The 14113-nt window shown below is 37.9% G+C and overlaps 1 protein-coding gene across 1 annotated transcript in view; it reads right to left on the reverse strand.

The window, feature by feature from the left end:
* Nucleotides 1-215: 215 nt before the first annotated feature.
* Nucleotides 216-14113, reverse strand: part of CSF1R (colony stimulating factor 1 receptor) — a 101523-nt gene continuing 87625 nt past the window's right edge. Inside the window, exons 16-21 of the mRNA XM_073621078.1 lie at nucleotides 12943-13064; nucleotides 9215-9337; nucleotides 4482-4593; nucleotides 3612-3711; nucleotides 3042-3147; nucleotides 216-1411 (exon numbers count right to left, since the gene is read on the reverse strand). Of these exons, the coding sequence (XP_073477179.1) occupies nucleotides 1304-1411; nucleotides 3042-3147; nucleotides 3612-3711; nucleotides 4482-4593; nucleotides 9215-9337; nucleotides 12943-13064 (671 nt within the window). The 3' untranslated portion in view covers nucleotides 216-1303. The remainder of the gene's footprint in view (nucleotides 1412-3041; nucleotides 3148-3611; nucleotides 3712-4481; nucleotides 4594-9214; nucleotides 9338-12942; nucleotides 13065-14113) is intronic.

Consider the following 14113-nt stretch of genomic DNA (forward strand, 5'->3'; position numbering starts at 1 on the left):
ACTTTAATTTTTTCACTTCTATTGTGATCACCAAGCACAAAGGACCAACTAATAATATATAAGTGAACAAAGTCTCTTACCACAAGTTGATGTAATTTCAATTTTTATTGTCACGTTTGATTTACATGATTTATTTTAGTTCAAAATATTTGTATTTGTTTATTAATTTTTGTTTTAGATATATATAGGTGCACTTGATTTAATTTTTAGTGTCACAATACACATATATAGATACGTTATTGTATCAGATTAGGTGGTATAAGTTTTTTCACATTTAATCACAAACATATGGGTCTCGGCTCTTTCGCATATATTATTATATGCGTATCCTCAATAGTCCAGCGCTACACTGTTTTATCTATTATTTTATGCTCCTTCCAAACAAAAACAAAAACCCATAAAACAGATTAAGAACTTTAACCTTGTTGGTTCACGTTTGAATTTTGATTTACTTGCTGCTCCCCTTTAGGAAAAAAGAAATATGTCCAGGCAACTATAATAACTGTTTGCCTGTAAAATTGTTTCATTTTTTGTATAGACAATTCTTCATACTTTCAAGGTTCTGCATTCTATATGTTGCTTTACTGCAAAAAAGTAAACCTCAGTTTTCCAAGATTACAATCACTTCCCCATGTCTTCTCCAAGACAAACTTTTGAATGCTTTTGAAATGTGCTTAAACTCTGGCTTAACTCTGTATTCTGGCTATATCACCATTCACACCCAGTGCCTGAAGCTTGAAAATGTCAAAACTTCGGTTACAAAAAATTGTTTGCATTAATCACACATATTCTGGTCCTTTTTTTTCTGATTTCAACAGCCAGTGCAAGCATTTCCTTTGACAGCTTGACTTGACATTTCAGCTGGTGTAAATTGCACAATGACATGAAATATAAATAAGAACTGCAAGCATTTTACTTTGGGTTAGTTTAAAACAAATTCAATATGTTTAGAAGATATGCTGTGTGCATGCCTTTCATTCACCTGGAGCAATTTATTGGTCTGTATATCTAATCACATTGAAGCATTGCTACAGAATAGGTCAGTAGGATTGTCAGTGTCTCTTGCCATGTTAATTGGTTCATTAGTAATTGCAGAGAGTTTTCAGTGCTGTGACATTAATGCTACATTTGTCCACACCCCTCTGAGCTTCTTGCAGAGAGCATGGGTGTCATTAGCTTAATACAATATAAAATGCCCTTTTATTAAGTCCACCTAATATATGGAATGTGGAAGTTGTGTCACATCACACCCTCCTGTAGACTTGCCGATTGCTCCCTTCAGTCCACTGTGGCTGTATCAGGATCAGCAGAACTGGTAATTGTTCCCATTAATGAGAGGCTGCTGGGTATCTGTGCACTTTGCATCCGCACAGTCTTCATCTTGTTGACCCTGAATGATGTTTGCATATTCCTTAAATAATGAAAAAATACAACATTATGCTTGTGAAGTACAAATGAAAAATGTCTAATGTCCTCTAATTCCCGTTCTAATTCAGAAGGGGATAATGGACAGAATTCAGTAGAATCTGCAACATTTGTTCCACCGTCTGACTGTGTTTTTGGGACACAAATGCTGAAAAGAAATTGGTATCTCCTCATCAGTTGAGCAGTTGGGTTGGATGCTTTTATACAGTCATGCATGTATCTCCAAAAATGATGTTAACCGCTTCAGCCCTGGAAGATTTTATCCCCTTCCTGACCAGAGCACTTTTTACAATTTGGCACTGCGTCGCTTTAACTGACAATTGCGCGGTCATTCAAATGAAATTTGCGTCCCTTTTTTCCCACAAATGAGATTTCTTTTGGTGGTATTTGATCACCTCTGCGGTTTTTATTTTTTTGTGCTATAAACAAAAAAAAGCGTAAATTTTGAAAAAAAAAAACTATATTTCTAACTTTTTGCTATAATAAATATCCCCCAAATTTTTTTAAAAAACAAATTTCTTCATCAGTTTAGGCCAATATATATTCTACATATTTTTGGTTAAAACAATCGCAATAAGCGGATATTGATTGGTTTGCGCAAAAGTTATAGCGTCAGCAAACTATGGGAAAGATTTGTGGCATTTTTATAGCATTTTTATTTATTTTTTTTTTTTACTAGTAATGGCGGTGATCTGCGATTTTTAGCGGTATTGCGACATTGTGGCGGACAGATCAGAGACTTTTGACACTTTTTTGGGACCATTGGCATTTATACAGCGATCAGTGCTATAAAAGTGCACTGATTACTATGTAAATGTCACTGGCAGGGAAGGGGTTAACACTAGGGTACGATCAAGGGGTTGTGTGTTCCCTCAGTGTGTTCTAACTGTATAAGGATAGGATTGACTAGGAGAGGAGACATATAGTTTTTCCTCGCGCACGTGATCGCGCCAGCCCATGGGCATCAGGTCCCCCACAGTGCAGTGGGTGCACATGACCTCTGGTGGCCAAAAAAGGGTAGGACGTACCCTATGGGATTTCGCCCAGGAGAGCCATTGTGCCACAGTATATCTGCATGACATGGTCGGGAACCGGTAAAGATGGCTATAGATGTATCTTACAAGAAACAAGTGGATCAAAAAGTGGTTAAATAGGCTAAAATGTGTCACCACCTCCCTTGGCAGAGCATTCCAATCTGCCTGTTCTTACTGTTTCATAGTAGAATGTCCACATTGGTTTAAAGTGTCATTCACCCATCTTCCATCCCTAATACAATGCAGTGGTAACTGTACCCTGAGAAACAACAAGGACTTATAGCCATCCTCAAGCACCTGATAATGGATGGTTCATAAATCCAAATGGCTACACGATAGCCACGTTCTAGATCTATTTTCCCCAGTCTAATGGACTGGCTTCCACCTTTTTTTTTTTTAACAGAAATGGCTTCCACCTTTAAAAGGTTTTAACATTACCTCAAAAAACATTTCTCCAATGTGTCTTCCTTTCTACCCTAGTGATTATTACCCAGCAACAAAATCCTATCACCCCTACTCACTAACATCTAATATATGTGTTGTCCTACTTATAATACCATTAACTATGGACAAAAATCATACCTGATCTTTGACGAGATTCATTTGCTTGTTGATGAGATCAGTTATCTGGCTAAAAGTTGGCCGCTTAGTAGGTTCCAGGTCCCAGCATGCTTTCATGAGACGATATCTATGATAGAAGTATTCAATTTTAAAACCAATCATAACATTAGGATGCATTAAAGTGTATCTGTAACTCTGCCATTAAAAGTCCTGCTTATCTACCAAGATGGCTGTCTCCAAACACACACAGACACAGTGTGGAACCAGGCATGGTAAGTCAGTAATGGGGAAACTATTAGATGCAGGAAGACAACAGCAATACTTGTGAACAGTCCTTTTCTCTCTGCTTGCCTATTTTGGGCACAGCTTCCAATGAACGGGTACTTTTTAAAGACTGGTAAACTTAGTAATATTTCACCAGTATATATTGCTCAAGTTTGCATGCTAACTAGTGTTTGATTCAATAAAAAATCTATTTTATATAATAGTAGGGCAGATCTGAGTGTGTTGGAAGTGTGTCAGTTACACAGGTGAAAACTACTATAAGGCACTGTGCAAAATACCAATTTTCAGATCTTCTGCCTTACTTACAATTCCAAAGGAGAATAATCTGGGCAATCCATTTTGTAGCCTTCTTTTATCATCTTGTAAAACTTCCTGTTTACAATAATTCCAGGATAAGGGCTTCTGCCTGTAAAAGAGGACACATTTTACATGAAAAAAAGTCTAGTCCACTGGCGTTTTTGTTGCTCAGCAGTGTTCACTTTTCCACCAAAAAACATTTTTCTCTGACCAATGTCCACATCTCAACCACATATTGGGATTTATTTGCAAACACTGGAGAGTGCAAACTCTGGTGCAACTCTGCATAGAAACCAATCAGCTTCCAGGTTTTTTTTGTTCAAGCTTAATTAAATAAGCTGAAGTTAGAAGCTTAATGGCTACCGTGCACCAGCTGCACCAGATTTTTGTTTTAAAAACCATTGTTTATTCACCAATGTCTATATTACTGTGACTCTTAGCATTCTTCCTGTGTCTTGTTCCTGTTTTTTGTTTCTGCTCCTGTTAACATTGCTTTCCACTCCAGTTTATTTATGCAACACTCTGCATTCCACGCTACACACTGGTCCCTTTATGCTGTGTACAGTGCCTGATCTCTCACTCTTTTACACACCCAACCCTTGCGGTCATTGATCAGCTTCCATTCCGACTCTGCTCTATTTTGATTGGGTACACATTTGCTAATAATCCCATACAATGTAATTATATCACTAAATGTTGACATTATTCCTTTACCAGTGGAGTGCCAGTAATTGATCAGCTCTCCAATATCACTAGCTAAGGTTAAAACCTGAGCCTCAGAAATCTAAAACAATATAATATTCTATATAGCATGCAATATTATATTAGGTATTGATTTTATTGATGTAATTGACATCATCTTGATTTCTTAGTGCTTACCAAGAGAGAAGATCTCCCACAGAAGGATTCCATAGGACCAGACATCACTTTGCACTGTATAGATGCAATCAAAAATGCTCTCTGGAGCCATCCACTTTACTGGCAGACGAGCCTAAAAATGAAAAAATTAAACAAATCTGTGGTTAGCTTTCTTGCCTTATATCATTTAGAGCTATTCAGGTCTTACCTGGAAAACTGTATGCCTGGAGTTTGTATGCTCTCCCCATGTCTGTGCAAATTCCCTGTGGCCCTAGACATTGGCCTTTAATTGCTGTTATGGCAATTACAACCATTGTGATATCACTGCTGCTGCATTCATTCCATACCCCAGAATTGCCAATGATATTTAATGCAGTTTCTTCAAAAAGTGCAAGGATGTATATCTGTCATGTAAACAGGGGTACTGAATGCAAACGTGTATCCATGTCTTTATTCCATGCAGTTTAGTTATCTGTCAGAAGCGTTGAAGTGGGGGTCTGACTGGGGAAGCAATTCATATAAACTGTACCACTGTTTAAGGGCAGGTGCCACCCATTCTCATCACAAGCTTTGGCTGCTGTCAGGTTGGCACTGATATCTTTTATCCCATAGTTAACAGCACAAGTGTGAGGCTTCCAGGGCAGGATACAGAGATTATTGCTAGGTTCCTTAAAACAAAAAAAACAGGGGCACCCATAGCAAAAAGATGTTAAGGCAATCCTCTCCTACATTAGGTAAAAAGTGAGTGAAGGGAGAGTCCAACTGAAGAAGCAGCAGTTGGCTGCGAAACAGGGCACCTCTGCCATTTAATGGGCTTTTCTAGCTACACCATACTAAAGACATGCAAAAGGTCTCACCATAATATTGTGCACCTTAAATAAGCCTCATAGAAGTAAAACAAATCAATTTCATTTCCTTCGTTTGTATTTAATAAATTCTCTGTAGATCTGGGTCTAATATAATCTATTTTACTAAAAAAATGAATTGTTCTCAAACAGTCGTAACTGTAATTTTATAAATATAAAAATGAAAACGTATCATTTTTGCTGAAAAATGAGAATGTATATACCCCAGTTGAAGACTTTGTAGTCGAAATGCGTCGGACCAGCACCTCCTGCTTCCCACATTGCTTTTTATCTCTTTGGTGATCACTTTTTACTTTTTATCCTGCAGTTCGCTGTAAGGTTATTTTCATGTTAATAAACCATTTTTTGGTTGACCTGCACCATAAGGAGCTCCCTTTTTCTTCCTTTTTTATATTGGGGTACTGATGGTTACTTGTCCACCCATACCGTTCCTTAGATTGATCCAGCTGTCGAATGTTCTGGAGCCATAAATCAATCAGAGAGTGGCCTGGAGTTGCAGATCTACCGGCACAACCCAGCTTGGCATTTGCACACCATCGGGTATCCAGTACTACGAGCCTGCTTGACGCACTGCCGTATGGTATGTGCGTCCATCTTATCTGGTAAGTGTACCCAACCTCTCATCTGGGAATATCTTTGAAGTATCCATTAGTATATCCAACGGTCTATTTGGATTGTATGTTTCAACTCAAGTTGTAGACTGAGCAGAAAGAACTTTTTTCACCTATATATATATATATATATATATATATATATATATATATATATATATATATATATTCATGTGGACATTGAAACTTTGTATGTTTTTTTTTGTTGTTTGTTTTTTGTGTTTTTTATGTTATTTTATTCATCTCACATATATTTGTGTGTATGATCTTATTTATTAACCTTTTGCTCACAGGTTGCTTTGAGTCACTTACATTAATCTTAGGTAACTGAGGTTGTTTCCCTACATGTTTCCTTTCACTAGGTCAAAGTTTGTTAGCACTACACTATTTTTTGATATTCTGATTTGGACTTTGTTTGTGTGTTAGCTGCTATTTTATTTTTATTTTGATTTGGTTTAGAGCAGTATTTTCCCCTTCACCTACACGAGAATGTATATACCAATGGTCAGCAAAGATACCAAAAATGACTGCAATGCAGACCCAGTGCACTCAGTAGAAGAACCTGACCATGTGCCCCAGGTGCCAGGGCCTTGCAATACCTCTGGCAGGATAGGAGAATACAGGATTAGGGGTTAGTGTAAGGTTGGTGATTTAGGTTAGATTAGTGTTTGGCTTATGGATAAGGAGGTTTTGGTGTGGTGTCAAGGTTAGATTTGGGTAAAAATGTTAAGGCTCATGTTAGAGGTAAGGTCAAATGTTAAGAGTATAGATGGACTATGGCGCTGCTCAACTCTAGAAGGTCACTGTGCAAGCCACTGCTATTCTACCAAGATAAGAAAGTTGGGTGAATGGGGAGTGAGGGGTTAGCATAGACTAGTTTTGCTAGGGTGGCTGGGTTTTTGTATTGTTTATGAGTAGTATAGTTGTCTTTTAACAACGATATGAGAATTCTATAATACAGAAAAAGTAGGATTTTTTGAAAGGAATATTATTTCCAGATGTATATATTTGGGTCTGTCTCTGGAATTGAGTTATGGATGTAGACTTGTCAGTTATTTATTGACCACTGATTGAGCAAATTCAGCTTGTCAATTCACCAATAGCTAGTAGTGTCACTGTGCCATAAGGCAGTAGTTATGCTCAGATGGCTTTTTCTTCCTGTAAGAGCTTACATATGGAACAAATGTTGCAGTAGACACAATTGTGGTGTCCACACTTTTTAAAGACTATACCACAGAAAGGGTGACAGTATTACAAACCGTAAGAACAGATCCATCTTTATGCTGATTGCTGTAACTATAGATCATTTCCTACTCGGTCAGCACTATATCAGCGAAATACAAACAGGAGTTTCTGTTTCTATATTAGAATGCTGCTATTAAAGTTGAACTATCACCCACAAGGTCAGAGGTGGATATATTGTATTTTCATTTAGCATCTATATTCATAGGAATATTGTGATATCTTCAGTGACCAGAATCATTTAGGCTCAGCTTGTGCAGAATTGCCTGTGCTTCCACGGGTTGCTAAAAGTTTGTTTTGGACACCTGAACAATGCCCACAAATGCTGCTTTCAGCTGTGTTCACTATCAAGATGTGTAGCACTTCATCATTCATCATGCTCCATGTCCCTTTATCTATTAGGCCACACTGATCAAGCCTCCTACCTAGCCTTCCTATCTTCTGTCAACCTTAAGCAGACCATCTTCCTTCACTACTGCAAACCCTCCTCCCTTACTGAAAGGATCTCATCAACCTTCAAAACAGCAAGGAATTCTTCCCCTTGTGCAGTAGCACTCAAAAAAGTCTTTATTAAGAAATAAAATAATATACAAGATAAAGTATATGAAAAATATGAAAAGGATAAAATCACTACTGGTAACACCTGTTTTGGCACTGGCACCCGATCGACAGACTTCCAAACGGGTAAAGGTCCCTTCCCTCAATTAATATTATCTCTGACCATAATCCTCCAACTTGTTTCAAAGGTTAAACAATCTTCTTCATCAAAGGGATCCCTGTCATTTTACCTTTGACATGTTTGGGCATTAATGGTGGGAGCTAATTTCCCATTGGGGGAAGCAACCTTTACCAGGTTTGAAGTCCATCATTCTGGTTCCAGACCCAAAACAGATGTTACCAGTGCTGATTTTATCCCTTTCAACATGTTATTATATTCTACATTTGTGAGTATGCTATATTATTTATTAACAAAGCCTTTTGGAGTGTTAGTGATACACTGCAAAAAGGGTGAGGGAGAAGCTTGATCAGTGAGTCCACAAGAAGCAGAAAGCGGGTTCCAGAATGAGGCATCGGACACATGAGTGGCGGGACTGCAGAGGATACAGGTGAAGCATGGTGGAGACGTTTCCTGTAACTTACATAATGAAACTAGTATGTGTCATGCCTTATCACACAGGGAATGAATGTGTTTGTCTATTGATCGCAAAAAGGAATACGGTACAAAGACTCGGCTTGGAAGAAAGGAATTGTTTTGATATAATTAAAACAGAGTTTTGAGAGTGTGTAATTGAACACCAACACTGTGAGTGTGTTTGGAGGGAAGAGGAGAACTGTCATCTTTATGATTTAAGATGATAAAATGGATTTTCAACAAGTGTAATGCAATCACACACACATTTTTTTTTCTTTTGCAGTTTTTTACCTCTCAAAAAATGTTTGAAACAGAAAATTCTTGTATTTCAAATTTGTGAAATGTTTTGTGAAATTTTAATTGTTATTGTATTTGTTATACGGTTACATGAGCTACAAAGTAGCATGTAAGCGGCTAAATTATACTGATTTCTTGGGTAACACATTATTGTCCCTAGCTGAGGCAAGTGGCTAAAGATGGAGATGATGACCTTGCTGCTGACTTTTGAAAAACGTTGATATTTCCTTATGTGTAAGAGTGCAATTTAGTCTTGTTAGACTATACAGTTTTGGGGAATGAGAGCATTTGAAATGCTCATGGATGTTCCGTTCCAAAAGTTTCACTTTGTTTATGTTCTTGGGTTTTAGAAGGGTTTACTTACATTACATACATTTTTTAATTACATAGAACAGGAACAATAACGTCAAGCAACCAATGGCAATTCATTTTATGATTTTCTGTACCATGGTACACAAGTTAGGTTTCACTGTAGACTAGACACTGATGTCATAAAGGGTGCAAGAACTTGACCACTGGAGAACTTGGGAAGAGTGCTTGGAAAATACAGCTAAAAAGCTGTTATCTCAACAGAAACTTTTTACTCAAGAAAAAATAATTGCTTACATTTCCTTTTACAACATAGTTGCTGTCGTTCTCGATGTCTCTGGCCAGTCCAAAGTCACAGATCTTGGCAGTACGTCCCTGAGTTATCAACACATTTCTGGCAGCAACATCTCTGTGAATACACTGTAATGGAAGGCATCGAAACATGAGATCTCCACTCACTACAATGTCTACTCTTTACTATGTCACCTGTTGCCTGTATGTAAATGTATTAAAATATTTCTTAAGAAATTGAACGCGGATCCTACCACATGGTCCACATATAATTTATCTTGGATGGGTATAGTTAATACAGTTAAAAATGCCACTCCTCCTAAAATTATTGTACTGCATTACTGTCCCTCCCAATTCTAATACCAATGGCAACTTTCACAGGGTTGTAGACTCTCCTGGTTTTAGACTCCAGGAGGCAACTGGGAGGACTTGGAGTCTCTCACATAATACATTATTATTGTGCATCAAAAATAGAGCTACTTTCCATCCTGTATTCTACCACATACTCTCCTGACTGGGTTACAATGGAGGCAGGGTCTTGTGAGGCATATCTAATACATCCAATGTAAATAACTTTGAAACAAAGACCACCTTTCACCTTTCATGTGCCTGACTCTGTCTCACTCTCTGCAATTGTGCGAAGTTACTTGTAAATGTTTTTTTGCCTCCAGTTTTCCCACTCTCCATTGTATCCTGTTTTAAAAATGTTTTGCACATGTTATAATCTGCATTTTTGATAGAATTCCCAAACAATTATATATTTTCTGAAAGCAGAAAAAACCCTGAGAATGAAATACTTGCAGTATTTTATGTTGCAAAATATTTGCACAGCTGTTTATTAACCAGTTGCTTACTGGGCACTTAAACCCCCTCCTATCCAGACCAATTCTCAGCTTTCAGCGCTGACGCAGTTTGAATGACAATTGCGCGGACATACAACATTGTACCCAAATGAAATTTTTATCATTTTTTCCCACAAATAGAGCTTTCTTTTGGTAATATTTTATCATCTTTGCGGTTTTTATTTTTTGTTAAAAAAATGTAGAAAGACCAAATTAAAAAAAAAAAAAAATGTTATATTTTGTTATAAAATTTTAAAAAGGGTAATTTTTCTCCTTCATTGATGTACACTGATAGGCACCAATAGGTGGCATTGATGGGCACTGATGGGTGGCAGTGATGAGCACTGATGGGTGGCAATAATGGGCACTGATCGGTTACACTGATAGGCAGCACTGCTAGGTGGCACTGATTGGCACCACTGGTGGGCACTGATAGGTGGCACTTGTGGGCATTGATAGGTGGCACTTGTAGGCATTTATAGGTGGCACTCATGGGCATTGATAGGTGGCACTGGTGGGCACTGTGGGCACTGTCAGGTGGCAATGGCAGGTGGCACTGGCAGGAGAGGGGGTACTGGTGGCACATATGAGGCAGAATTGCCTTTTCCTCTTCGGGACCGATGTCCCTTGCTGATAAGCCGGTGATCGGCTTTTTTTTCTCCTCGCGCTGTCAGCGTGAGGAGAGAAAAAAAACGATCACAGAGCTTTTGTTTTGATCATGTGATCAGCTGTCATTGGCTGACAGTTGATCACATGGTAAGGGGCCGGGACCGAGTCTCAGTGACTCGGTGATCACAGCGTCACAGGTCTTTACAATTTATCACTTTAGAGTTAACAATGAATTATGGCTATTATTCTGATGTTCATGGGAAGTGATGTATGTTTACATACACATGTAAGCTCTAGGCAATGCATTTGCATTGAGTTGTGTATGGGGGCGATGGGTATGCTTTTAATTTTTTTTTTTTTTTATCATTTTCATTTTTTTAAGACTTTCCTATGGTTTCCCTCATTTAACTCTATTGCTGTCACAAGGGTGCTACAAACCCTCCATGTAATAGCGTGGGCAGGTGACAGGTCCTATTTATGAAGATTATTAGTCAACCAACTATCACATTACTTACATAGTATGGGACAGAAAGTTACAGATGTAACTGGGGTACAAGGGAATCATCTCTTTTACACAAAGTTAGTTAAATCAGTTAACTCCCCTAATAAGATGCTTCACCTTCTGGCGTAGGAGAGGTATTTAAGTACTGACATGGAAACAGAAAACTGGTTCAACTAGATTGACAAAATATATAAAGGTATTCTAAATCTAAATTTTGACAGTGCGGTTAAACACGGGACATGTCTCATGTGTGGTGGCACTGTCTGAAGGTGAAATTCTATTGGACCTGAACTTTCACTCTTATATGTACAATGATAGAACTAAGTGTCCTGAAAACAGTTACGACAGCCTTATTGAACAAACCCATTCCAGGAATTCCTGAGTCCTCCTAGAAACTCATCTTTTTATTCAAAGCTTTTAAAATAGCCATTGCTAAGCGGTAGACAACCTCTGTGGCAAGCTTGGCGTTTATGAAAAACAAATTATTGATGATCATGATCCATGAAAAACTAGCTAGAATAAAATAATGGTAAACCAAAACATTTTGAGAAAGCATGGGAACCCTGGACAAAATACATACAACTGGCAGACTGAAACCTTATGAGGGATGGTATGATTTTTTTTCTTATGCTTTCTAGTTTTGGAGAAGGTGGGGTCCTGGGTACTGGGTTGCAAGGGGAGGGATGTGGACTGATGAGTGGCATCTTTACTATGTGCCCATTTTTCTGATTCCATGAGTTTCGATGGGAACCAGAGCTAGGGCACTTCTCCCGCTAGCCCAGAGCTGCTTCCATCAGACCTTTTGACTTTTCCTTTTGTTCTCTTCTTTTTAATTCCTTCAGTTTATCCAATGCTACACCAACCTACACTAGAATATTGAACATTATCCTGGGCCATACACTGTGAGTTGTAGTGACAGGTGCTGAATATTAGTCGTATGTGAAACCTTATTATTGACCTTGTTTTATCAATGATAGGTACAGGATCTCATTTATAGATATCATGCTTATGTATCCAGTTATTGCTGTTGGTCAAATGTTACTATATCTTGCACTGTTTCATTGACAATATTTCAGTTTTTTCTGGTGTATTGGCTTGATTTATTAGGCATACTGGTATGTAATGTAAATAAAGTATTCTTTACATAAACAGGTCACAAACCTAACACGTTTAAGCTGAGAGTAAAAAAATGCATGAAAAGACTAGCTTCAGGGAGTCTGGATATCAACACGATCAATAAATTCAGAGAGTTAGGTAAATTAAGTAAAAACCAAACCTTAACTCAATGTGAGCTTGAGTATACACATCCCAACATGTAAACCTACCTATTGGTCTCTAAGAAAGCAGCAAAGTGCAGAGTCAAGGATAACCCAAGACCTGCAAATTCAGCTGACTATACCTTTTGATTTGCTGATCGCATTGACATGCAACGTTTACTATATTGTATTTCACCATCATATGCTCAGCTTCAATTTTCCAGGCTTATGATTGGTTTAGATATACATTTAGTTTCTCATTACCCTGCGTAAAAGCTGTATCACAGTGCATTAGAAAATTCAAATCGTTTAGTGCAGACAATTTTGTTGTGTAATGGTATTACTGAACAGGAAGGCTGTCTTGTATAACAGCATAAAACTTCCCCATCCTGTAATGCTACCTTCAGTTGCTTAGTTATGTTGAACCTTTAAAATGTTTACCAATAAAAGTTTTTAATTCCTCTACTGCATTATCCATTGTATGTTTTATCAGAAGTTTTTTAAGTGTTCGATATGGTGACTTACATTCTTAGAGGCCAAAAATGACATTCCCTGAGCAATTTGATTAGAAAAGTTCAGAAGATCATGTAGATCCAAAGGCAAATGGTCGTCAGTGTCGTCCTCAACTTCATTCACTGAAGAATTTCCTGAAATATAAAGTTATTTTATAGCCAGAGTGTATGAAGGATCTAACATGTACAGGAGCTTCTTTAACAGCTGTAAAGCATTAGCATTTATATGATGAATTCCACAGTGACCCAGTATATTTTATTTAAGCTGATTACTAATTGTTTGCTACAGCATGTTATTGATTCTTTTAGCATAATTACATAAAGCTGGCTTCTTAAAAGACTGCAGTAATAAAATGTATTCTGTAATTAGCAGGTAAAGTGGACCTGCACTATGCTATATGAAAGGGACCATTTAGAAACTGTAATTGTGCCTAAAAAGTACCTTGAATGTGTATGTTTTGCTTTAAATTCATGAAAAATATCAGTGAACTCCTTTGGCCTTGAGCCTCTTAGCTGTATAAGTGCAGTGTGAGATCTCAAGCTCTGCTGGCTCTGACTGCTAGTCCCATGAGATTTTGAGTTACGTTTGGTAATGCCACTATTGTGACCCTTTCATAGACCATAAGCTGTACCTCAGGGCGTGCAGTACAGGGATCTTCCTACTTCTACTTCATTCATTCTGTGGATCTCTGCTTCCTAAACCTTTACCTCTACTACAGCTCTCACATAGGAAGATTTGCACTGCTCTTCTACCAAGATGGCTGCAGCCACACAGAACCACAAGGAGAACAAGGCATGATAAATCAACAATGGTAAATAGATTAGCTGCCAGGGAATCACAGACAATATTGGAGTCAAGGTGCTTTAACCACTTCTGCCCCAGAAGAATTTACCCCCTTCCAGACCAGGCAATTTTTTGCGATATGGCACCGCGTCCCTTTAACTGACAATTGCGCAGTCGTGCGACGTTGTACCCAAACAAAATTGACGTCCTTTTTTTCCCACAAATAGAGATTTATTTTGGTGGTATTTGATCACCTGTGCGGTTTTTATTTTTTGCGCATAAACAAAAAAAGACCGACAATTTTGAAAAAAAAGCTATATTTTTTACTTTTTGCTATAATAAATATCCCCAAAAAATAATTTCTTCCTCAGTTTAGGCCGATGTATTCTTCTACATATTT

This window comes from Aquarana catesbeiana, linkage group LG03 (genome assembly GCF_042186555.1).
Source record: "Aquarana catesbeiana isolate 2022-GZ linkage group LG03, ASM4218655v1, whole genome shotgun sequence".
Taxonomy (NCBI): domain Eukaryota; kingdom Metazoa; phylum Chordata; class Amphibia; order Anura; family Ranidae; genus Aquarana; species Aquarana catesbeiana.